At 35.5% G+C, this 25,434-nt stretch overlaps 4 protein-coding genes across 10 annotated transcripts; 2 read left to right on the top strand and 2 right to left on the bottom strand.

Annotated features, from left to right (window-relative positions):
• The first annotated feature begins 446 nt into the window (after positions 1-446).
• On the top strand, positions 447-9,609 carry LOC122397333 (transcription elongation factor SPT6-like). Of its 3 annotated transcripts, XM_043396452.1 has the most exons (10): positions 447-584; positions 693-777; positions 911-1,107; positions 1,182-1,298; positions 1,427-1,444; positions 1,527-4,975; positions 6,639-7,155; positions 7,239-7,479; positions 7,565-8,006; positions 8,420-9,609. In XM_043396452.1, the coding sequence occupies exons 1-10, from the start codon at positions 546-548 to the stop codon at positions 8,616-8,618; spliced, it is 5,304 nt and encodes a 1,767-aa protein (XP_043252387.1). In that variant the 5' UTR covers positions 447-545; the 3' UTR covers positions 8,619-9,609. The 3 variants fall into 3 exon arrangements, with proteins under 3 accessions (XP_043252387.1, XP_043252389.1, XP_043252390.1); XM_043396454.1 differs by lacking the exon at positions 1,427-1,444; XM_043396455.1 differs by lacking the exons at positions 6,639-7,155; positions 7,239-7,479; positions 7,565-8,006; positions 8,420-9,609 and adding an exon at positions 5,590-5,819.
• A 540-nt stretch (positions 9,610-10,149) lies between these two features.
• On the bottom strand, positions 10,150-14,232 carry LOC122397208 (probable cyclin-dependent serine/threonine-protein kinase DDB_G0292550). Its single transcript, XM_043396211.1, has 9 exons — positions 14,115-14,232; positions 13,470-14,044; positions 13,173-13,285; positions 11,582-13,102; positions 11,148-11,317; positions 10,900-11,073; positions 10,769-10,837; positions 10,628-10,707; positions 10,150-10,320 (listed from the first exon to the last, which is right to left on the bottom strand). Exons 1-9 carry the CDS (start codon positions 14,130-14,132, stop codon positions 10,212-10,214), a joined length of 2,829 nt encoding a protein of 942 aa, XP_043252146.1. The 5' UTR covers positions 14,133-14,232; the 3' UTR covers positions 10,150-10,211.
• Positions 14,233-15,408: 1,176 nt separating this feature from the next.
• On the bottom strand, positions 15,409-19,863 carry LOC122397120. Of its 3 annotated transcripts, none has more exons than XM_043396019.1 (7): positions 19,803-19,863; positions 18,082-18,275; positions 17,811-18,006; positions 17,503-17,600; positions 17,238-17,374; positions 16,815-17,165; positions 15,409-16,468 (listed from the first exon to the last, which is right to left on the bottom strand). In XM_043396019.1, the coding sequence occupies exons 2-7, from the start codon at positions 18,127-18,129 to the stop codon at positions 16,153-16,155; spliced, it is 1,146 nt and encodes a 381-aa protein (XP_043251954.1). In that variant the 5' UTR covers positions 18,130-18,275; positions 19,803-19,863; the 3' UTR covers positions 15,409-16,152. The 3 variants fall into 3 exon arrangements, with proteins under 3 accessions (XP_043251954.1, XP_043251952.1, XP_043251953.1); XM_043396017.1 differs by lacking the exon at positions 19,803-19,863 and adding an exon at positions 18,677-19,154; XM_043396018.1 differs by lacking the exon at positions 19,803-19,863 and adding an exon at positions 18,426-19,154.
• Positions 19,278-23,450, top strand: LOC122397118. Of its 3 annotated transcripts, XM_043396015.1 has the most exons (11): positions 19,278-19,407; positions 19,925-20,123; positions 20,225-20,521; positions 20,652-21,428; positions 21,503-21,737; positions 21,818-22,035; positions 22,107-22,358; positions 22,545-22,693; positions 22,769-22,886; positions 22,969-23,144; positions 23,337-23,450. In XM_043396015.1, exons 2-11 carry the CDS (start codon positions 20,025-20,027, stop codon positions 23,440-23,442), a joined length of 2,427 nt encoding a protein of 808 aa, XP_043251950.1. In that variant the 5' UTR covers positions 19,278-19,407; positions 19,925-20,024; the 3' UTR covers positions 23,443-23,450. The 3 variants fall into 3 exon arrangements, with proteins under 3 accessions (XP_043251950.1, XP_043251951.1, XP_043251949.1); XM_043396014.1 differs by lacking the exon at positions 19,278-19,407 and having other exon boundaries at positions 19,882-20,123; XM_043396016.1 differs by lacking the exons at positions 19,278-19,407; positions 23,337-23,450 and having other exon boundaries at positions 19,880-20,123; positions 22,785-22,886; positions 22,969-23,136.
• The last annotated feature ends 1,984 nt before the right edge of the window (positions 23,451-25,434 follow it).

The following is a 25,434-nucleotide window of genomic DNA, read 5'->3' on the forward strand; positions in this document are numbered from 1 at the left end:
AAATATGATCAGGAGGTCTTAAAACGTGTATTTCCGTAAAATAAATTTTACAAAATTTTTTTTTCATTATGGGTACTTTGCTTATGTGCGCCTACATAGGTCGGAAAGTAAAAATGCCTGGGCAGTCGAGAATCTCGGCTCGAGAATCCAAATCATATGCCGTTGACGGGAGGTCGGATTTCCGTTGTTAAGAGCGAGAGGGCAAATGTGAGCCTTTCTCTCTCGACTCCCACGAAGCGGTCCGAAATTACTTCGGGCAGCTTCGGAGAATCGAGAAAGAGGGCATGCGTCAGTTTGCCTTTGTCGTCTTTCCGAAACTCCACGAGCTCACGTACGCGTATCTAGCATGTGTGAGTGTGCACCCGACGGTGCTTTTCTGGCATCACTGCCTCTATCGGTACAGACACTTGGTACACGTATACATGCATACATACAGCTGGAACAAGTGTTAATGTGGAGTGCTCGACCTGGCACGAACCCGAACTTTTATGTTATTCTGTACGGCATAAATTCGACGTTTCCGAGGAAAATTAGTCGCCGAAAAAATGGCTGATTTCCTAGATTCGGAAGCGGAGGAAAGCGAGGTATTTATATCGTAGAATTTTAAATCGCATCTACGCTATTTCTTTCTACTGTTTCTCGCCTAGTCAATAACTTATGTCACTGATCGATGTATTGCCGTTATATTTTAGGAAGAAGAAGAGTTAAACGATAATGAAAAAAAGAAACTGAAAAAGTTAAAAGCTGTGGAAGAAAGCGAGGAGGAAGAGGAGGATGGTGAGAAAAAATTAAATACATTTCAATTTTGTGTTGTAATTATTTGTGGAAATTTTTTTACTTTGAAATATTGCAACTTGTCTGCATAGGAATTGTTGATCAATTAAAATGCATGTTTGTTGGTTGTTTACAGACGATGAAGATCGGTTGCGCGAAGAACTCAAAGATCTTATAGACGACAATCCTATAGAAGAAAGCGAAGGGGAAGATAGCGATGGTTCTGGTGGTTCTAAAAAACGTAAAAAGAGCGATGACGAAGATTTTGACGATCGTCTAGAAGATGAAGATTATGATCTAATAGAAGAAAATTTAGGTGTCAAAGTCGAGAGGGTATATAGTAATTAATTTGTTTTTTAGAAGAACAACAAATTGTACAAACATAGTGACAAGAACCTTTACTTTAGAAACGTTTCAAACGCCTCCGCAGGATTCAAGATGAGGAATCGGAGGAGGAACAGGAGAAAGAGGTCGACGATGATAGAGATGCCATCGCGAATGAACTTTTTGAAGGATCTGGAGATGTAAGCCACCTGTTTGATATATATATATAATTTAAAATTTAATTTTACTGTTTTCTGGTTTTCGTAGAATTTCTATTATTTTGTATAACACGCTTAATGTTTGTGATTGTTTTCGTACTCTATATCAGGAAAGAGAAATTAGTATGGTACGTATGGTGGTTGCGAACGAAAATCATTAAAATATTTCTTTAACTTTTCCCAATGTTTTCTATCTTTGTTATTTATCAGGAAGATGAAAGGAGAAGCGAACGTAGCCACAGGCCTGAAATGGAGACGTTCGATGAGGAGGGAAGCGAAGGGGAGTACACGGACGCGGATGATTTTATCGTTGACGACGATGGTAGACCGATCGCTGAGAAACGTAAAAAGAAAAGGCCGATATTCTCCGACGCGGCTTTACAGGAAGCCCAAGACATTTTCGGCGTCGATTTCGATTACGATGAATTTGGTAAATACGGCGAAGAAGACTACGAGGAAGACGAGGAGGAAGACGAGGAGGACGAGTATATGGATGAAGAGGATGCTGAAAGGCCGAGAAGACCGAAGAAACAGTTGAAGAAGAAAACCACGAGAAAAAGTATATTTGAAATTTACGAGCCCAGCGAATTGAAGCGTGGTCATTTCACCGATATGGATATCGAAGTACGTAACACGGATATACCAGAGAGAATGCAGCTTCGAACGGTTCCCGTTACTCCAGTCTTAGAGGGTTCCGACGAGCTGGATCTTGAGGCAGAATGGATTTATAAACAAGCATTCTGCCGATCAACTATTTCAATTCAAGACGCTCATTTGAACGCGGAGGCCAAAGAAAGGGCCCGGAAAGGACCTCAGACGATCGGCAAAATTAAAAAGGCTTTAGACTTTATGCGAAACCAACATTTCGAGGTACCGTTTATATCGTTTTACAGAAAGGAATACGTTCTACCGGAGTTGAACATCAACGATCTCTGGAAGGTGTACAAATTTGACGCGAAATGGTGTCAGCTTCGTCAGAGGAAAGAAAATTTGTTAAAATTGTTCGATAAAATGAGAAATTATCAGCTGGATGAAATTATGAAGAACCCAGACGCCCCTTTGCCGGAAAGCGTGCGAGTAATCAAGGATGATGATATAGAACGACTTAAGAACGTGCAGACCAGCGAAGAATTGAATGACGTTTATCATCATTTTATGCTGTACTATAGTCACGAGATACCAGCGATGCAGGAGGCCGTGCGGCTCAAGGAAAAAGAACAGCGTCGGGAGGCTAAGATTCAGAAACGAAAGCAACAGATCGCGGAAGCCGAAGAGAACGGCGAGGATCCTCCGCCGGAAGAAGAGGTGGAAGTGGTGGAGGAAGAGGAACCGGACGAAACGTTGAAACAAGCGATACGAACTGGTCCGTATTCTATCTGCAAGCGAGCGGGCCTCGACAGTCTTGCGAAGAAATTCGGTCTCACCCCGGAGCACTTTGCCGAAAATTTGCGCGACAATTATCAGCGCCATGAAGTAGATCAAGAGCCCACTGAACCTTTGACCATCGCCAACGAATATTGCAGCCAGATACTCGGTACGCCGGAAGAAGTGGTGAAAGCTTCTCAATTGATGGTAGCTATACAGTTAGCGCGCGAACCTTTGGTGAGAAAATGCGTGAGAGAAATGTACATGGAGAGGGCGAAGATATCGATCAAACCTACGAGAAAGGGAATCAAGGAGATAGACGAGAATCATCCGATTTACGGTATGAAATACCTGAAGGATAAACCCGTGCGCGATCTCGTTGGCGATCAATTCTTGAACCTGATCACGGCCGAGGAAGATAAATTGATCACGATCACGATGAGCGACAGCATCGAGGGGAACACCAGCAACAATTACGTCGACGAAATGAAGCAGCTCTACTATCGGGACGAGTTCAGCAAGAATGTTCAAGACTGGAACACCTTGAGAGTCGGAAGCGTCGAAATGGCGTTGACGCGTTTGGTTATACCGAGTCTGAAGAAAGAGCTGAGAACGAACCTTATCGCGGAGGCCAAGGAATGTGTGATGAAAGCTTGTTGCCGTAAGATGTACAATTGGATCAAGGTCGCTCCTTACACGTGCGAGTTCCCGGAAGAGGAAGACGAGGAATGGGATACCACCAAGGGGCTTCGCGTGATGGGCTTGGCTTACGTTCCCGATTACTCTCAGGCCGCGTTCACCTGTCTGATCGCTCCTGACGGGGAATGCACGGATTACTTGAGATTACCGCACCTAATGAAACGCAAGAACAGCTACCGCGAGGACGAGAAGACAATGAAGGAAGCCGATTTGTTGGCGTTGCGGAACTTCATAGCCACCAAGAAGCCGCACGTTGTGGCGATAAGCGGTGAATCTAGAGAGGCGATGATGATCGCGGCTGACATCAAAGAGTGTATCGCGAACCTCGTAGATGAAGAGCAATTCCCATCCATACAAGTGGAGATTTGCGACAACGACCTTGCCAAGATCTACTCGAACAGTAACAAGGGCGTGTCCGAATTCCGTGATTACCCGGAATTGCTGCGACAAGCCATTTCGCTGGCTAGGAGAATGCAAGACCCGTTGGTGGAGTTTTCCCAGCTGTGCACCGCGGACGAGGAGATTCTGTGCCTCAAGTACCACAGCTTACAGGATCATCTACCGAAGGACGAACTCCTCGAGAACTTGTATTTAGAATTTGTAAATCGCGTGAACGAAGTCGGCGTCGATGTCAATAAGGCGGTGCAGCAGGCCTATTGTGGAAATTTGGTGCAATTCGTATGCGGGTTGGGTCCTCGAAAGGGCCAGGCCCTGATCAAGATGCTGAAACAAACGAATCAGAGGTTAGAGAACAGGACGCAGCTGGTGACTGCCTGTCACATGGGGCCCAAGGTCTTCATCAATTGCGCGGGATTTATTAAGATAGATACCAACAGTCTGGGTGACAGTACCGAGGCGTACGTGGAAGTGCTGGACGGGTCTAGGGTACATCCGGAGACGTACGAATGGGCTAGGAAAATGGCTGTGGATGCGTTGGAGTACGACGACGAAGACGCGAATCCCGCCGGTGCCCTCGAAGAGATCCTAGAGTCGCCCGAAAGGTTGAAGGATCTGGATTTGGACGCGTTCGCGGAGGAGCTCGAAAGACAAGGTTTCGGGAATAAGTGCGTCACGTTGTACGATATCAGGGCAGAATTGAACAGCAGATACAAAGATTTACGAGTACCGTATCAATCGCTCAGCGCGGAAAGATTGTTTGATATTCTGACGAAGGAAACACCGGAGACATTTTACGTGGGCAAATTGGTGTTGGCAACGGTGGTGGGAATCAGTCACAGAAAACCTCAAGGCGATCAGTTGGATCAAGCGAATCCGGTGAGAAACGACGAAACGGGTCTGTGGCAGTGTCCATTTTGTTTGAAAAACGACTTCCCCGAGCTCTCCGAAGTATGGAATCATTTCGACGCTGGAGCTTGTCCAGGAAAAGCTACCGGCGTCCGATTGAGGTTAGACAACGGAATATCGGGTTACATCCACATAAAGAATTTATCCGACAGACACGTCGCGAATCCTGAAGAGAGGGTGAGCATCGGGCAAATAATACATTGTCGAATAATTAAAATCGAGGTGGAACGATTCAGCGTCGAATGCACGAGCAAGAGCAGTGACCTCGCGGACAAGAATCACGAATGGAGGTGCGTTTTTTAAAATATCATTTTTGATAATTACGCACCATACCGACAACGATGTCGATTTCAATGGATTTGTAGTAATCCTCTCTAAGGTCGTTGAAATGGGCGAGGTCGTCAGTATGGTACATAATTATCTTCCTTTTTATCTGTTTATTTAAAGGGGAGTTCCCCGAATGATCCGTCGATATTTGAATGAATTTTTCCATAAAATCATGCTTTATGTTAATACATAGGGAGACTTAGCTTCTTTTGTATGTGTCTTTACTTTTTTCGGTTTTCTAGTATCTAGTATCTTGTATCTTTTGTACGCTAAACAAAGAATGCAGACATGTTGTGAATTCATGATATAGCTCAGTTTTCATTTTTTTTTTGTTACTCACTCTACTATGATTATCAGCCCCTCGTATGGTTTTAAATGTAGACGTTTAATAGTTCAGAACAGTGTTTTACAAACTGTAGTCCGGAGGTCCGATAGTATCTAATTATGTATTATTTTAAGCGAGCGTTCGAATTCTGTTGGATGACTTTCATACAAGTCTCTTTTATTTTAAACATGTTTTAAAGACTGTAGTTTTATTTACATGTATGTTATTTACATATTTTTTTACATTATTCAGGTGCATTATAAGCTGTGCATATGCTAGAATAGTACCTAAAAGAACATTTAAAACAAATCTAATATCACGTTCAAGTATATGCTTAAATTGTGAATATTGCGAAGCATACATTTAATAAATATAAATCGATAACATGTTTAGAAATAATGTGAACATATGTCAGAGAATTAAATGGGACAGTTTTGGAACTTTCGACATCGTATGCAAGCTATGAAAAGTAATAGCATAACATCAAGATATAAATTTATAATAACATGATAAGGTAACATCAGTGATTCATATTTTTTAAATAATAATTAAATCCTAGAAGCATATTAACAGACCTATCAATTTCATTACAGATATGCACGGTACGCTTCAAAATTATCAGCGGACAGGACACATTTTTTTAATGCAAATCAAGTAGCATTCTTACAAAAAAAAAAAAAAAATGTTATAATGCTTCTTTCGTAAGGTATTCCTGGTGTGTTTCTATTTAAAATCTTACTACTATCATCCTAGCAAATGTACGATTATAAAGCGCATGATTAATGTGACTAATGTAAAATCCTGACTTGCTCAGATATAACGCACCAAAACAGGATGAAAACTTGCACAGATCGCTCTATAAAACAAGAATAACCTTATGAGTAACAACAGAATTCTCCAAGACTTTTTTGATTTCAATTCTAGCAAATTTTTTGTTCTGATCTGTGTAGCTCGCGATAAAACACACTTATCAACATTTTTTTTCTGTTGGTTGGCTAGGATCTACCCGTGGTTTTCAGGAGTTAGGATCATAGTAAAGGATCCATTTGTCCTCTCCTGTGATGATTTTTTGCAAAAAATCTTCCTTACAGTGTCCAATCATCAAAGACAGACATCCGTCTGATGGCCGATTTTTGTTATTTAGAGTGAGCTCGTGTGCTCCGCACAAGTTTCTCTTGAATTTACGTTGCATCGTTAATTTAAATTGTAACTCCCGCGTAAAATAAAAAGCACAGAACTCTCTACTACGCCTAATAGATAAGAAGCGGTATAGTCGATATTTGAAAAATCCTTGTTTGCAGACCGCAAAGAGATCCTTTTTACGACACGGAGGCAGAGCAGAAGGACTTAAAAATCGAAGAAGACGCAAAGAAGGCCAAACAACGACAGACGTACGTTAAACGGGTGATCGTTCATCCGTCGTTTCACAATATCAGTTTCGCGGAGGCTGAGAAGTTGATGCAAACTATGAAACAAGGAGAGGCGATAGTTAGGCCAAGCAGCAAGGGCGCGGACCACTTGACAGTCACGTGGAAAGTAACCGACGATATTTACCAACACATCGACGTGAGAGAAGAAGGAAAGGAAAACGCGTTCTCTTTGGGACAGAGTCTATGGATCGGGAATGAGGAATTCGAGGATTTGGATGAAATTATAGCGAGACACGTAAATCCGATGGCCGCGTATGCTTCGGAACTGTTGGATTTCAAATATTATAAGCCAAACGTAGAAGGTATCAAAGATAAAGCGGAGGAAATATTGAAGGAACAAAAGAAAGAAAATCCTGGAGGGATTCCGTACATAATATCCGCCGCGAAGGTCTGTATCGATCTACCGTCTTTCATCTATCGATGAATTCTGTCACGGTTGAGACATTTAAGACAGGCTTTCGCGCGTTTCAGAATTATCCCGGAAAATTTCTTCTGTCTTATCTTCCACGAACTCGATGCCGTCACGAGTACGTGACAGTGTCCCCGGAGGGATTTCGATTCAGGGGACAAATGTTCGGCAGAGTGAACGATCTGTTCCGCTGGTTTAAAGAACACTTTCGGGATCCGGTGCCCGGACAGTCTACTCCCAGTACTCCGCGTGGCGCTATGACATCCAGAACGCCATACCATACAACACCAGGAGCAGTGAGCGGTAAATGTTTCAAATTTATTAGATTCACGCACGTTAACTCTTATGTTAATAACCAGGTACTAACGATCTGAACACGATATTGCAGGAATGAACCAAGAAGCGATACAAAGGGTGGCACAAAATCTCCCTCATCACATGTTACACTCTTTGTCGCAAGTAGCAAATCAAACCCCACATCACTATCCACCGCATACTCCTGGAACTGCAAGTGCAGCCGGTTATGGCGGAGTACACACTTACCCGAATACACCCTACACGCCATCTGGTCAAACACCTTTCATGACACCGTACCAAACACCCCACCATACCCCACACCATGGTCAACCAACTCCTAGATACGGACAACAGACGCCCAATCACCAACAGGGTCCTTTCATTCATCCACCTCCTCCTTCGGTTACTTCTGGTCACCATAGATCCACTCCTTCGCACAGACCTACACCACCTATGTCGACACCTGGCGATCCCATGGACTGGAAAAAAGCGGCAGAAGCCTGGGCGAGATTAAAAAGCGGCCCACGAGTATCGTAAGTATCTCTTTATCTAATAATATATTTAACCCCTTGATATATACAGGGTGCTCGGTCATCCATGGGAAAAATTTTAATGGGGTATTCTAGAGGCCAAAATACGACGAAAATCAAGAATACCAATTTGCTGATGGAGGCTTTGTTAAAAAGTTATTAACGTTTAAGGTTCCACCCGTACTGAATTTTTTTCTCGAAAATGCACAGGATTTTGGGAGTATGTTTATTCACCAAAAATGATTGTAATTGACCCCCGCAACCGAATATAATTTTTCCAGAACGATTTGAAATTTTTTAATTTAATTGTTAATAACTTTTTAACGAAGCCTCCCTTTTAACACCCTGTATACTAATCCATAAATTTGAATCTTTTATTCTTTTTTTTCTTTTCTTTTTTGTAAATCTTTTATTAGCGGTTCGACCCCAAGATATGACGAGTCTAGGAAAACTCCACGGAATTACGAAGAAACTGTTGGAAGAACAACGCCGCGAAACAGAACTTCGGTGCGAACTCCGTCTTACAAATCTCCTCGAGGAACGCCACACACCAATTCTAGTCCTCGGAGTATGTCTCTTAGCGGAGACGGTACTCCTCTATATGATGAAAGCTAACGGATTCGTTTGTGCATAATAGGTCGTACTTTCTGATTATATCATTACGTAAAATTAACGTATTGGTATACTAATTTAAGAAAGAATCGGGAATCGCATTGCAATAAAAATGCTCTTAACACTTTGATGGCCGTTGTCGCGTGTACGTGATTTTACTATTTCAGTCATCATTTAACTTATGGTTGTTCGGGTTCAAGTTTAATCTCGTTTACTCGTGATGTTACGCCTATATTTATAATTCCTTATAATAATATTCATAGCATCCTCGTGTGCTCGCTTTAGTCCACAATGTCAGTATAGAAAGCTGTCTCAAAGCTGCTGTACAAAAGCAGTTGACAATTAATCGAGCTAAATTCAAACAAGTTAACCGGCAATTTCAATTTTCATAAATTCATAATTCAAAAATAATTTTTAATGAAAGTTTCTGTGGATAAAAAAATATATGAAGATAAAATGGTATTTGTATGTTTACTCGATGATAAAACTATGTAGAGCTAATATTTGAATATTTATAAAATGTTGAATTTAGAAGCTTCATGTTGAAAAATGGTTAAAAAGCTTTCATCAGATTGAGTCTATCGCAAAAAATAGTTTGCGGCAGGCAACAATCATCGTTTGAAATGTGTGACCATCAAAGTGTTAACGATGAGCATTAGCCGTCTTGTATAAAAAGGAATTGCCGAGTTCACTTATAAAATCATTATATTGCAACGCATTGACCTACCGATAATCTTCCAATCTCTTAAGCGTTTCTATAATTAGATAACCAATATTGGAGGCATACTTCACATATACACGTACATATGTATATATAACATCACGGCGGACTCGATTCTCTCTCTCTCTCTCTCTCTCTCTCTAAAAAAAAAGAAAAAAAAAAGAAAAAAAAATACATGTACATCATGTACGATTTAAAAAATCGTAAGACATGATACTTACTTATATTTTTATTTTCCACCGTAATGCATACTAATTTATGCATCCTTAATGTATGTACAACATTTTCACTCAATTTTAATTTTTATCAATACTAAGTTATTGTATATTTCTTATGTTACTGACTTAGAAATGGAATGTATTTCTTACATACTTTATACAATTGTTAAATTATATTATTAAATAATAAAACAATCTATAAAGCTGTTTTATCTTGTGATTTTATAATTGTTCTATAATAAACTTATCTTTCATTTCATTTTTATTACAAAAACTGAAGAACACATTTTTGTAGAAAAAGTTGAATTTGGAGTGCAAAGCCTGTATACGAACGCCATTATTACAGTGAGAGTACCCCCAAATTGTACAACAAGCCGAAATATGCAAATTGTCCTACGGGATATAAATCGAAAAGCCTACCTTTTACGACACGCTCGGTCTTGCTATAGAAATTAATCTGACTGTTCGAACGGCATATTAACACTGGAAGTCAAAAACGAAAATATTTTTGTATTTTTTTATAATAAGTATTGAATATAGGTAAAAAATACACTATATCTTTTATTTAAAAATATAATAAAAATGTGTACTCTACCTTAGTTATAATATTAAAATAACAAATATACATGAATTAAAATCAACTAGCGATATGTTACTTTATATACGAGACTCTTCGTCAGTGGATAATACTTTATCAATTGTCGAAATATCATTATAATAAGCATATACTATATTGGAACTGCCAACCGAAGATTGTTGGTGAAACCTGAATAAATATAGTGTATTAACAGTACCGAACACGATACTGAGAAACAGCGCTCAAGGGATCAGGAACTTCTATGGATATTTTACCGTTATTTTTAGGTTATACCTTCATAATCATTATAAATATCGATATTATTATTTATATCGATTATATCGATATTATGCTTCACACAGAATATTGTAACATCGTTTTAGATGCCAGTCTTGATGCCACCAGCATAGATATGGAATTAAGTGTATCTTAAATTTGGCGTGAGCGTCCCTTGAACGCTAGTGACAACTACTGTAATAACATTTTCAAAAATTACGTTTGTTTAGTTCTGGCATTCGAGGACTTCATTGATCTCAACGTCGGTTTCGATCCTCCATTGTTCGAGCAATGTTTATACTATAAAATTAACGTAATTGTATATTCGGTAATGTAGTAAAATATGTGATCAATTACTTACTAAATTTTCTGAATTTCCCGATCGATTGAAATTCGGTGACTCCCGTCGTTTCGCGTTTATTTTTTGCCTCTGTCAATGCAAATAGAAATATCATCAAGATATTAATGAATATACAAAAAAAAAAACATTACCTTCTGCACAGGAACGTCTGAACAATCGCTAGGGATGCTCGAGTCTGATACCTGCTGATCGATTTGCCTTTTCTTTGCTTTCTGTAATTTTTCGAGATTATTGCTTTCAAACTCCTCTGGATTCTTTCTAATTTTGGTGTCATTTGATTTTTCTGGAGAACTTGTGATACTATTCTGTAAAGTAAAACGTAATATATTAAACGTAATAAATTGAAAATTACATTAACTTCAGTGGCCATAGCAAGCACCTTTAATTCACTTAAATTGCTACTGTTCCTACTGTCGTTATTCCCTTGTATCCTTTGTTGATTTGCAGTTTTACTTTTACTGGGATTTTCATACAAAACATTCATCAAAGAAACTCGTAAATTATCGAGACACTGTATTGAACTATTCTCTTTTTCGCAAACGCGTTCTCCTGGAAGAAGACAAACATAATAATTTGCACGAACTGTATTGTATTAATAGAATTTCTAGAAAAATAATGAAACTGCAGATATTTATGCCAATAATCATGTAAAATATGTAATTATAATATATGAACCAGGGTTCATGAATTTAAATATGTGGCCTCTAATGACAAAACAAATCTCTATTTAGATTTTACTTTTCTATCTGTTTTCTATAATATTATGCATTTGTACAAACATCTACAGTTTAGTAATAACTTTCAATATCTTACCAGTCCAATTGTTTAATGGAGGTATAATTTTTTTATTTTTAAAACGCGTACCAACATTCATTATGTCTACTAAATTTACAATAGGCACTGAATTAATTACATTAGATTTTGAATGATTTTTAGCCTGTTCATGAGATGCACAATTTGGACACTGATAATTCGTAGTTTCACATTTCTTAATAGCTTTTCTATTAAAGCTTTCTTCCACCGTATCGTTTTTACTTTTTACATATTCATTACCAATACATTCACCATTTTCTATGATATTAAATGTGAATGCTGAATTTTTCTGTTTGAAATGTTCCTGCACTTCATACATATTATTGTCCACTATAGGAGCAGCACTTGTACTGTTCGATTGCTTTCCAATTGTATCAGACTTAGAACGCCTATTAACGTTACTCTTAACGTTTCGATTAATATAATTATTGTGACTTGAATATTTATTGTCTCTGATGTCTTCTAAAATACTGATGCTAGAATCATCATGATTTATCTTATAAATTTGTGTATTCTTCCGTGTACCAGTAATACTTTTAACTTCAGATTTACTTGAAGTTTGTTCTTTTTCCTCTTTATTTGATTTATGATGCGAAACATTTCTTCTTCCTTTACGTTTAGGAGATTGTATCGACAGTTTCTTATGCTGTAATAATTGTTCTACTGATATCTTACGAACTCCAGCATATATTTCACTTTCGCTATCAGAATCGTTGGTAACTTTCGTTTTATTTGCATCGATGACAGTTTTGTTCTTTTGTAATAAATCATTATATTCCGTAAGTTTGTTATCCGTGATTATCGACTTATTTTTAACAATCTCGGTAATATTCTGCAAAGGAATAACTTCAGACGAGCAATATTCTTTCGAACTGTGACTCCTTTCGTTACTATCTGCATGCACCGTCAATTCATTTCGTTCCGATGTTGCATTCGCCATATTGGACTCATTAGCTCCAACTGATCCATATAATATAATATAATGTAACCGGTCAAGTATTTGACCAATTGTATGCAGACAATCGTTAGGACTATTCTTATTTGCTAAAGTATCTATAATAAGATTCAACTTTTCCTTTATATTACGTATTTCATTATCGGAATATAAACAATTTACAGTCGCATTTTTTTGTTGCTGACTATTCTCTTTATTATCATGCGACCATGAAATAGGACTCGTGCCAGATATTGATGTCTGAGTAAACGAATTACTTAAAGTATGTACATGTGAACTATGATTTTGCTTCTCTGTTTGTGTCTGCAAGACATTCGAATTATTCGGAGGCGATATATTGAATTCTTTGAATGACTTTGAAACTGTATTTTCCGGACTGTTTGGAGCTACAAACGTGACGTCTGTTAATTCATTATTTAAATCATCGTCACTGTCCGTGATGGAAGTAGGCCAGCGAAAAGATATTTTACATCCTTGACTTATAAATGTTTTCCAGATGTCACAAACATTTAACCAGTCATTGGGAAATCCATACAAAAATTTATCTCTAACATAATCTGGCAAATCTATAAAATAATTAAAAACTGTTAAATGCACAGTATGTGATCAATAACTAATATAACACAAACTATTTACCACAATCTTTGTCAACCAAATCTCCTTCTAAACTGTATAAATGCTGACAAACAGATTCAACAATATTATTTGTTAATCGTCTCGCAATAGGCTTGCTACGAGCATATATTCCACTAAAACAATAAACTAAAATTAAAACCAAAATATATGTATAACTATTTAAACCAATTATTTTCAAACTATTTAAAATGCACTCCTCCAAACAAAATCAAATATTCTCTGCCTAAAATCTTTTTTACTTTGCTACATTCAATTTTGCATTTCCCTTGAATGATATACCACTTAAAATGAACTTACCGATGTATTGTTCCTTTGATAATTAATTTATCTTGGTTGTTTAACATGACCCTCCATTCTGAAAACACTTTAAGTTTTTTGGTTTTACTTGTACCAGAACTGGTATCATTTTTAGAACAATCTTTGTCAATATCGGACTCTGTCATTGACTGTATTCTGACATCATTACACCATGATGCATTGTTTGATGTTTTAATAGTACTAGGTACTACAGAGTTAGGAGGTGGTGGCATTAAAGAATAATTATCCTGAGAATCGTTTGTCATGTTCATTCTTTTTACGCTAGACGTAGCAATTGGTTTGTAACTGTTTGTGTGAAGTTCTTTCAAGACCATATTTCTTAAATTTTTGGACGAAGAAACAACCTCACTGCCGATTTTGGAGGTTTGTAGAAAATTAGAATGGCTACTTGACTCAAATGTATCCATATTGATATTAGAAATACTACTAGGTGTCATAGGTAACGGATACGTTTCATTTTTTTCCTCCCTATTTATCTCTTTCATCATATTGAGTTTCAAAGCTCGCTCCAATCTCTTACAACGTTCATCATTTTGAAAATCAATAAATTTTACCTGTACAGACATGTAGATGAATTTAAGCGATGGTTACAAATATTCTTTAGCACAATTTTATTTATGTTACCTCTGTTGTAGGTTTCATCTGAAAACTTCAACAAAAATCGTTAAAATTTAAATAATAAGCTTTATTGTATCGTTTGAGGTCAAAAGTTGCGTCGTACTTGTGGCGACACCTTCCGTACTCGCCGGCAGAGGGATGCCTTGTTCCAGCCTGTTGACCACACATTCCTATATAGGGTGTTCGGCAATCCCTACGAAAAAGTCGTTTAGTACTTTTTTGTAGGTACCCATAAGCTCTACTTCGCAGCAAAATTTCATTGAAATATATTCACTATTATAGGAGTTATGGTCGTTTGAAAATTGGACCACTGGGGTTTATCTCAGTTTACGGGGTTAAGAAACAATTTTTTGAATATTTTTAGAATTTCTACATATACTCCCGTAAAATACGCGCTGTTTGCATTTTGAAACATTAAAATCCTTCAATCCGTTCAGAAGTTATGACATTTTAAACATACGCATGAAATTTCGGTGAACCATTTCTGGTCTCACATCATATTTTCGGTGATGAATTTTTTTCTCGAAAGTGCGTAGGATTTCGGTGGTATGTCCGTTCACCAAAAATGATTGTAATTGACCCCCGCAACCGAAAATATTTTTTTAGAATGTTTTGAAATTTTTTAATTTCATCGAAAATTGGTATTCTTGATTTTCGTTTTATTTTGGCTTCTAGAATATCCCATTAAAATTTTTCCCAGAGGTAGTCGAACACCTTGTATATCTACATATCCAATCCTTGAACTACCATTGATTGCCCCGGCGGCTAAGTCAAGAATGGGCAATTCATACTTGCAATCCTTTCGAAAAAGGCAACAACAGCCAATAGTATTTATGAATTTCCCACTTTCGAACCACATCACCAATCACATTCAAATTCAATCTTCAATTGACTTCTTCTCAACCAATAACCAGTTAGATCGGAGTCAAATTAGGGTTAGGATAAAAAAACAACTACCGAATTTCGACTTCTATCGTCGTTTGATATTTTTGCAAGTTTATCTATTACTCTGTGTATTGCTATGCATATTTACTATCCGTTCGTTTCATCATAAGTAGATCAAGGCTCTACTTTTTTCATTGTTCACTCTCAATGCTCACTTCGGATAGAATGCAAATGAAAGCGATGTTTATACTTTTCTTTGAAGAAATGTAAATTTTGTTTAAGACGGTCATGCGATAAAAAATAAATTCGACTAACAATTCAAACTTATCGATTTAAATAAAAAGAATAATATTATATTGCCATTTAATATTCCATTAATTTAAAGATATAATTTTCTTTTACACATGATCATACTATTAATCAAATTATATTAACACGACAAATGTCTATGTATCTAATATAAATAATTGTTAATTTTTTAAAATAACATCAGTTGCAACATCGACGACAGCTATATCGTTCAAAGATATACTGATTCTCTTTTCAATAAAACTGCACAAAAACTATTACAAATTATAATTACTCGGTACTCTAAAATAAAAATTTATTACACGCACACTCAATACTGAAATATTGCACGCATATTAAGCTTAAGCTTTGGTCACTTTAAGCCTCAGAAACTAACATCATATAAATATTGGTCGTATCTTTTGTATTATCATCATCATTAATATTATTATTATTATTATTTACTTTTTCTTAAGAAAAAAATATGTTATCATTCCTTCCAGTAAAAATGGAACAATCACATATTTTTCGATTTAATTTATGGTAGCACAAGTAATCGTATTCGCTAATTATCACTGATCCATAAAGCGCATGTACTACTTTTATATCGGTATCCTATAATGAGTAAAATTGGACTAGATTTTCACATTGAAGATTGTATAATCTCAATTTTATGTTGTCACTATTCTATTGCAAGCTATATCCACGTAATCGACATTAATTATTTTGTTTGAAGCGGGTACAAGAAAAAGTAGATTATTCTCTTCTTAACAAATATACCGCTATTGAAAAGTTCCTTACATTCGTTTGTATTTAGGTAGAGGACCAAACGTCTGCTACGTATCTAATATGTTGGCAGACTGTTTCCATTTTATGATTTACTACCCGCAGAGTTGTCTGCTTCTCTCGATCCCTCTGCAGAGCCTACAAACTCTTTTTGATGATCTTTGGAATTTCTATCCTTATAATCTCGTCGATGAGGATGGTGATCGGTATCTCTACGATCTTTCTGTGACATTTGACCCCTATTATATTTTCGGTATCTTTCATCGCGAGAATACTTACGATATTGTGACCAATTAAATGGTGATTCAAAATTTTGAATGCTACCATTTTGAAGTTGCGGTAATATGGTAGAATCTATTTCTGATTGAAGATCTTGTCTATCATGTCGATTTCTTCCATTTCTGCATCAATCAGTATTGTAAATATAGTACAAAAATACACGCAATAGTAGTATTAAGGGAGCAGTCTGTTACTTCAGGTCAAAAATTACAATAGAAGAGTCATTGAGAAAATGAACAATCCAACAAGTTAAACTATGAAATGAATTTTATTTAGTATTTGGTCGCTTGCCATTAATTTGCTACCTCTAATTAGTGTTCGATTCTAAAATATTGATTATTTTTCAAGTTTCATCATAATTTTTTCAAAATAATGATTTTAAAATTCAAATCTTTGAGGGAATAAAGTAAACAACAATTTTTTGGCATGAAATTAACAGACTGCGCCTTTAAATACTTTAAATGTTACCTAGGTACTCTGCGGTGCCAGTAGCTTTGGCTTTGTAACGGTGGAAATTTGTGAGGTGTTTGTTCTTGCGTGGCACTGGTAGGCGATCCACGAGTATGATGGCTGTTGTTACTATCGCAAAATCGAACCTTTCTGTTAGCATTCGTCGTATTTGCTGATGCTGCTTTTAGTGTTGCAATTTCTTTCTTTTGATCCTCGTTTTGTTTGCGTAATCCGTTTACCATTGTTTCCGTGATTTCCAAAAACGTGACCAAATCTCCCGGGACAGGATCGAGTCTAGACCCAACTTGGATTCCTATATCCGTCATTGGCTGTTTATTCACTTTCTGTTCTTCAGCGGAATTTAGCTTTCTGGAACGAATAAAACTCCATTTATATATAGATACAAGGTAAACGTTTTTCATGTTCATCGTGATTACTAACTTTTTTTGTTGTTCGATAATCTCAGAGAAATACTGGTTTTGCGTTTTTGCCTCTTGTAGCGATATTTTAATATCTTGTAAATCTTTCTCCAGAAGTTCTACCTGTAATGGTGCAATGTTTACGCATACTGGGCTACCCTGTGAAACAAAGATTATAATGTGCGCGATTTTGATATAATCTTAGAACATTTCAAGATTAGAAAGCTTGTTCGGATTCTAAAAATTAAGAAATATAATCTTAGATCATTCTGGAAGTACAAAAATACCTTTGGTTTGATGAACCCAGTTCCATTGTCTTCAGGAGAAGAAGGAGTGCTAGGTATCGTAGTAGATCCTTTTGAGAATACCAATTGAAACTGTAAATCTATTTTTAAGCGAAGAATATTAGAGTTGTATTTGCCTGTAAAAAGATTAACTCTTTGCGCTCGATTTTTTCACTAAAAGGAGCTATCAACTCAAAACAATTTCGTGATTTCGTTGTCAGAATCATTGTAGCAGTCAAATTTGAACCAATTTCAAAGTATATTATTTTACGAGTGCAAAGAGTTAAATAATGTTATGCGATGCGAGCTACCTCTATTCTTTTGTCGCAATGATTCGACTTCCTGGTGCAAAGCAACCAAGGTTGCTTGATGCTGTTCTTGTAAAAATTTCATATTTTGCTCTAATTGAGCCACCCTATCCACATTCATACTTTGATGTCTGAGCATTTGATTCAATCCTTCGTTTCTTTCTGTTAATGCTACTATGTCCGATGGTGATTTCTTTCCCTGCAAAAATATTTACATGTTTTGTTGTTTAAAATGTTTATAAATTTATTTAAACAAGATTTACGTGGTACTTACTTGAGGAAAAGGTACAGTTGGCAATTTAACCAACACTTTGGACGCCATTCTTGGAAGTTTTATGATTAATTTAGAAAGTAAAACATAAATATTTGTTAGAGACAATGCCCGTTGAGGTAGACAACTGTTTTATGGTACACGGACGAGTAAAACTAAGAAGCCTCTTCTAAAAAATTGATCATGCTTACGGATACCTAAAAAATACGTTATAAAATTGATGATTTCATTAAATAACATGAAAATTTCGAATATGACCGATCGCCGTGTATTACTGTGCAATCTATCGTATCAGTGGAACGATTTTGTTGTTCGAAAAATAGAAATAACATTCAAGCGGCAAATACGTTTAATCGAAATGATTTTCGCCTATTATTCGTTCATTTTGTGCATGTAACGTGTCCAAGAACCTAGCAATTGTGCAACGATACTAAGATCATCCCGCGCTGCAGCATCGTCGTTCGGCATATTCTAATGACATCGGAGAAACGCGAGCAACACAGATCGATTAAATACGCGACAATGAAAGGAATATAAAGGATCGTATAGCGGGTCGGATCGCCGCGAATATTCACACAAATTTTCTTCTATACGTTACCGAATTACATTTGAACTGACAGTTGTTTTGCGAAACGAAAGCCAAAAATTCGACAGCGCACAAGGTATAAGGGAGCTCGGCGAACCGTGATTCTGCGCCTTTATTCTCTGACGTCACATCGCGCCAACGAAGGATTGGCTAATGCTCTAGCAACAATGGCGGATGTCTACTTTCGCGATCAAAATGCAACAGCAACTAAAACGATTTCACCGAACGCAAATAGAAATTAAACGCAAGTTACACGGACGAGAACGATAGATGGTCAGGGCATTGCACAAAATTTCTGTAATATTTTAATCCAAAAGATGGAAACTGAGTTCATCGTGGTCGAGCTAGCTCGACAGTTTCAAAACTAAGCGCGCACAATGTATAGATCGTCAGGTGGACTACGTTCAGATACGCAGGACAAAACTCGTTCGCAAGACGACCTGTGTTTTCTATGTCCTTGCGCGCGGGAGTATTGATCCAATGGTATTTAACAAATGATAGCACACCATAGGCCGCGCCCATGCTTCTACCGATCCTATCTCTCAACATTTATTCATATTCGACTTCCGTAAAACCGTGTGGAATATCATTTTTTCCTGTACTTGTACGAAGCTTTCAACTTTCTATACATTCGCGCGTTACTAAGGAAAGAAACATTTAACTGAGTATTTTGACATTGAACAGATTTTCCTGCTTAATTTTTCATTTGAAATGTTAAGAAAGTGAAAAGGCAAAGTTTCACGGTAACCATTTAATTGTTGGGTGTTTTTACAATATAAAATTCTTGTTCGTGGAATGTTAGAAAATTATAAATATAATTTAAAAAGAGAACCGATTTTAATCGTTTAACTTTTGAGCTCGAGTATGCTCGAGCGTAAGTGACAATATTATTCTAGATTCTAAATGGTTAAGTAAAAAAAAATGTCACATACATAAACTTTTTGGTCACATAAGGCGAAAAAAAAATTTTTAAATTAACATAGTTGATCTTCTTGTAAACATGTTGTATGAATACATGTATATGCTATCGAGAATTTACATATGAACGCGTATACATATAAACTTATGTATTATACAACATGAACTTAAAATTTCGATATGAACGATATGAGAATACTCTGAAGTATTTTTTACATACGATTGAAATATCGAGTTTGAAGTGCCAATTTAACTCCTGTTCAAAACTGAAAAGAAAGTATTTTTCTAACTTTCTTCGCACCACCATCCGAAGAAAAACAGGCTCACGTCCGATTTTTTCAGAATTTACATGCCTTTTACTATACGATTTTCGGCGTACCGGCGTACGCAAAAAAAAATTATTTAAATAATTCACTGATATCGACATAACCACGAAAAAAAAATGCCTTTTATGATAGAAAGCAGACAAACCAATGAAATAAATAATAAAGACAGAGAACATTTTCTTGCTTTCAAAATGAAAGATAATTATAGTTTTAAGGTATTCATATTTATTATTTATAATAACGTATATAATGTATGTTGTACTTGACACAATTATTTTAACAAATTCTCATTATCATACAACATTCTTCCTTGCAGTATATACCCGAAAGTCATTTTAAACAGGTAGTAAAAAGTGTACAAAGACAAAGGCGCAAGGAGGACGAAGAGCGCATCTGGACTTCATTTGTTAAAGAACAGGAGTTAAATAGTCTAAAGTTTAACAAAAATGATATCCACTGGTCTATGGAAGATGTCAAAGATCTTTTTCAAGAAAATATGCAAGACATAGATACAGAACTTAAGAGACTTCGGGAGGATGCTCTTCCTGAATGTAATAAGGGGATTTGCAGTTGTAAATTTAATAACAAAACTGAAAAAACCACATATGTAGAGGTGTGTATTTTTAATTTTTTAGTACCATGAGGAAGTGTCGTAGACTGCTATGGTGGTCACTCAAATTTCTATTTTGGTCTCTGTATTATATTAAGATAATATAAAATTCATATTATTTTGTAACTATTAGGCAAACAGCGTCAGGGATGATTCAGAGAAGCAGAAGTTTCTAATAAAAGATAAGGACACAAACAACACTGATATTCAAATTCCAATTTTACAAGGAAATGTTTCGAATTGTAAAGAAACCGAAGGGACCAAAAGAGGTTTTAAATCAAAAGCTAAAATATCTCTATCAGATCCTGTGATAACACAGAAGAAGCATTACACAAGTCAACTTCTTCACACAACCAATCACTTTGAAAATAATTCTGATTCAGACTTAAGTAATAACAGAAGCGATATTGTTTGCGTACAACCAGATCCACTTATAATAGAAAAAATTTTATCAATGCAAAAGAAAGTGGCAGAGTTACTAAATGAAATTTCATTTAGATTATGCAAGATTCCTCTGCCAGATGGTGATAGAGATCTAAAAAGAAGGCAACAGCAAACTACGGAGTTTGCCATAAGATTTTCAAGAAATTATCTATATAATCTTAACAGGCTTCTTGTAAGCATTCAAAGACACGTTAGAGCTTTGTCTATCAACGCGAGGCTAAATCAGTGTCAGAAAAATATTGCATTTCATCAAGACAAAATTAAACAAGAACTGATCGCCGCCTATCAATTATTAATACAAGCTTTAAACGCTTATTGCAAGCATATTCCTAACTCTACACTCGATGGCCATCCGAAGAAACTACAAAATGTATTACAGATTGTTTGTGACCTAAGAGATATCTGCAACAAAGTTGAGATCTCCACCAACTATTTATGCGCAGGAGACGCCAATACGTTGCTAGTGGTAATACACATTGAATAAAAATAATTTGACTAATTCATACGCAATAGATTGTTTATAAAATTTGTGTATTCTAGGAAAAGGAACTTCAGGATAAAATCGATGGTATTTTATCTAAATTGAAGTTGAGTTTAGGAGATAAATGTCAATCTACAAATCATAGAAATATTGAGTCTACGGTAACTCTCGCTCCAACGTCTTTACGCAATAAAAGATGTTCTTATAAGAAAAATCTATCCAGTCGTCTAAGCATGTACAGCGTGGATGTACCTAAAACTAATCAGAGAAGAAAGAACAATTTAAGAAGCAAAAGTATACGAAATTGCTTAAAATTTTACAATATTAAGTTTATAATTTTAATTGTTTTAAAAATTTAAATGAATATTTTTCAGACTATTCTTGTCAGAAGGAAAAGAAGTATAATGTCGTAGAAACTAAAAATACACACAATCGACATTGTTTGGTACCTGAGTTGCTATACCCTAGTCCTGTAACACAGTCATCGTCTTCAAGGGACGTTGTTTGGATTGATGAGATGAAGAACGTGAACTATCTGAAAGAAGACGATATTAGAACCATGATGGATGAAGTAATTGTAGATTCTGACAATGTAAGATATATCGATAATAAGCTCTCAATATACTAGAAGCAGTTTAAATAAAAAATTATTTTGTGAAATAGAATAGTAATCTAGATACTCGAACCAAATGCAGTAATACAATAAGAATGGTACAAGAGTCTAAAGTATTACAGAAAAAGCCATCTGTCGAGATATTAAAATCAAAGCATACAGATGACAAAGATATAGATATTAAAGAACATCATTTTACAAATGACGACGATTTAATAAAAAAAGTAACAAGAATTACCAAAGGCCATTTATCTACTCTAGTTCCTGTAATAAGCGGTCTAATGACTCTAGTATCGAAAAAGGTAATGTCAACGATAAAATAAACTTCCATCAAATTAATTTGATTGTTAACACTAGATTTACGGACAATGATTGCACGTATCTTTATTGAAATCCGTTATGTTGATGATTACGTTTAAATGCGGTCTTTTTTTAAATTGACGGGTTCCGTAAATCTGGTGTTAAGTATACTATAAATTTCACGACAGCAACACGAGCCAGAAGCGCAGCCTACATCGGAAGCTTCTATGGAAACGCTAATAGAGTTTTTACAAAAATATCAGTCTCCTAAAGATTCCGATACAAAAGCATCTTCGACGGATGATAGCTGTAAACATTCGCATATCAAATTAAATGGGTAAATAAATCGTAGTAATAAAAGTACATGTCAATTAGATAAAATAAGAACGAAATATTTTCTGTATCATGACAGCTTATCTGAAATTCAGAAATACGGTGAAAATGTACAACTGGTTTGTGTGTCGTCTATGGATAAGGAGTCTAAATTGGTACAATGCGATGCTTCATGCCAAGCAGATAATCAGACTGCGGTAAGCTTAAATAAGGCAAGAAAATTAAAGCGCGCATCTTTAAATAAGGAGACTATAAATATTACTAAAACTATTTTTTTAGAGTATTAGTGACAGGAAAAATATAAATTTTGATACTAAAAATGAGATTGTACTTAATGTCTCAAAAGAAACTGAACTACAGTTTTTAGCATATAGACATGAATATAAAAAGATGTGCCAATCAAAGCCAATGTATTCTAGCAGCACACAAAACAAACCGTGGGATATTGTGGCATGGTAAAAATATTAAATTATACCTATCTTATTAATGAGATTTTTCATTTTTATTGAAAATTCAAACATAAATGTAACAACGATAAATAAACAAATCGAGTTGCATAAATTGTTACAAGCTGTTTTCTCGGGAACTGAACAATTTTGCCGGTATCATTAATGATTTACGATATTTAAGAAATTCTTTTAAAACAGGATATCCGACAAACTGGTAGAGGAGCTAATGATTGAAATAGCAAACGAATTACAAATGCCCGACCTCATACAAAAAATGTTCGAGATGGAATTTCAAGAAGTTTAGGAGCAACGTTTGTTCGTGTCGAATTAAACTGTGAAATCACATTTGTATAGCAAAAAATTTTCCAAACAATTTTATATTGCAAATATAAATTTTTTAAATAAACTATACCTTTATATGTCGGTGTTTGATTTATTGAAACTTAACATAATACATAATGAATTAACGTAATACATAAGTACCCATAATGAAAAAAAAATTTTGTAAAATTTATTTTACGGAAATACACGTTTTAAGACCTCCTGATCATATTTTAATTATTGGAAAAAAAAGAAATTTTTTTTTATTCCCATGTATGAGCACACATATGTATATTATTAATACGATTGAATATAAATAGCTGAATGAATTTAAATGAAACTTTACATTTAAGTTTTATGTTCTCATTTCAAAGGCGTGTGGACGGATTCAAATACGTGAACACTAAACGTAACGATGTAATTATATTATTTAATATTTACTAACTATTTAACATAAAGAACATAAAAGAAAGACATAAAACGTAAACGTAAAAGATCATAAACGTAAAACTGTGATTGCTCTCGACTAACGTTCGATACAGAGTGACGTTCCTGCAGTCAAAGTCGACCCTTCCTTATTCCTATCTTATAATAATGATCTAAACAAAACGCACGTTCGAGACGCAGTCTCTAAAACGTATTTCAGCTTAAACCTAAACACCTCACTCGATACCTACTCTAGCTTAGACTAAACACTGCTATCGACGCAAACGATAACGGTTCTCCTAGCCACACACATACACTCCTTACAGATTATACCTCTTGTTTCATAGTTGTTCCGATATATAGGCATAATGTATAAAAAATCTTTTAAATGTTTCATATAAATCTTAGGACGAATTAAATTTTATATAAAAAAAATTATATAAACTTTTTCTCTATCTTCTCTAGAAAAGAAAACATTAAATGAAATCTTATACATTACATGCTTACTTAAATCGCATTGAAAACGAATACCACAAATGTTTTAGAATAATGTGCAAAATGTGATTGCGACTTTCGCTAAGACAAATTGAAAACTCGTTTCTAACAAGGAAAAATTGGAATGGTACCAGGTTTTGAGTTAGGTTTTACTTTGAGATATTATTAAAGTTATTACAGATACTTATTTTCAGAAATAGAACTATGTTCACCACTAATCAGCGTGGCGTGAGTGATGAGGTCTTTGCCTGCAAGTTCCGAACTTGTTCTGCTCTGCTGGTTCGAATCCTGCTTGAACTTTTTTTTTTTTATTTTTTCAATCATACTTTAATCGTACACTAAATATGACATTATATTTTTGTCTGACCTTCGAATATTTTTTTTTAAAGTTAAATTTAACCGATTATATTTAACATATGTTATTTTCAATGTACGAAGTACATGAATCTGGATGGTACTTTTCACAAAAACAGTCAAAACATAAAAATTTCAAACACCACGTACATTTACTGAAAGTTTTGTTTTCACAGAAATAACAAAATTTTGTATTTAACTCTGATGGAAAGGCCGCTTCATTTACATTGATAAAATGTGAACGATTTTCGGATAGTCGTACCTTGTAGCTCGTACTTTTTACCTTATACTTCAGGTAAAAAGGGATATAGCTGGGAAAAACAGTTTTATGACATTACCTGCTAACTTATGTTACTGTTCTACAATGAAACGCTATGTTTTGTAGCTTTAAAAATATTCGACTATGTCCTTTTAAAATTTAAGATACAACCCATACTTTGTATTAAACTGGCAAACGGGATACTTTTCCTTTGTTTCTAGTTAGTTCTATTTAGTTCGTCATAACAAATTGATTTATCTCAAAACAATCGAGGAAAATCAATATTAATTAATTTCTGCAATTATTAATTCTACTGGTTTGTTTGTTATAAAAGTAAGTACTCTTCTTATTGAAAAATACCACAGCGTGCTCAATACTGGTAAAGAGTGGAATCTCATTTTAATTTATTAATTTTCAATCTTAAAGTATTTTGATTTTCAA

This window comes from Colletes gigas, unplaced genomic scaffold, assembly GCF_013123115.1.
Source record: "Colletes gigas isolate AHSC1104 unplaced genomic scaffold, ASM1312311v1 Colletes_gigas_Sc00009, whole genome shotgun sequence".
Lineage (NCBI taxonomy): Eukaryota > Metazoa > Arthropoda > Insecta > Hymenoptera > Colletidae > Colletes > Colletes gigas.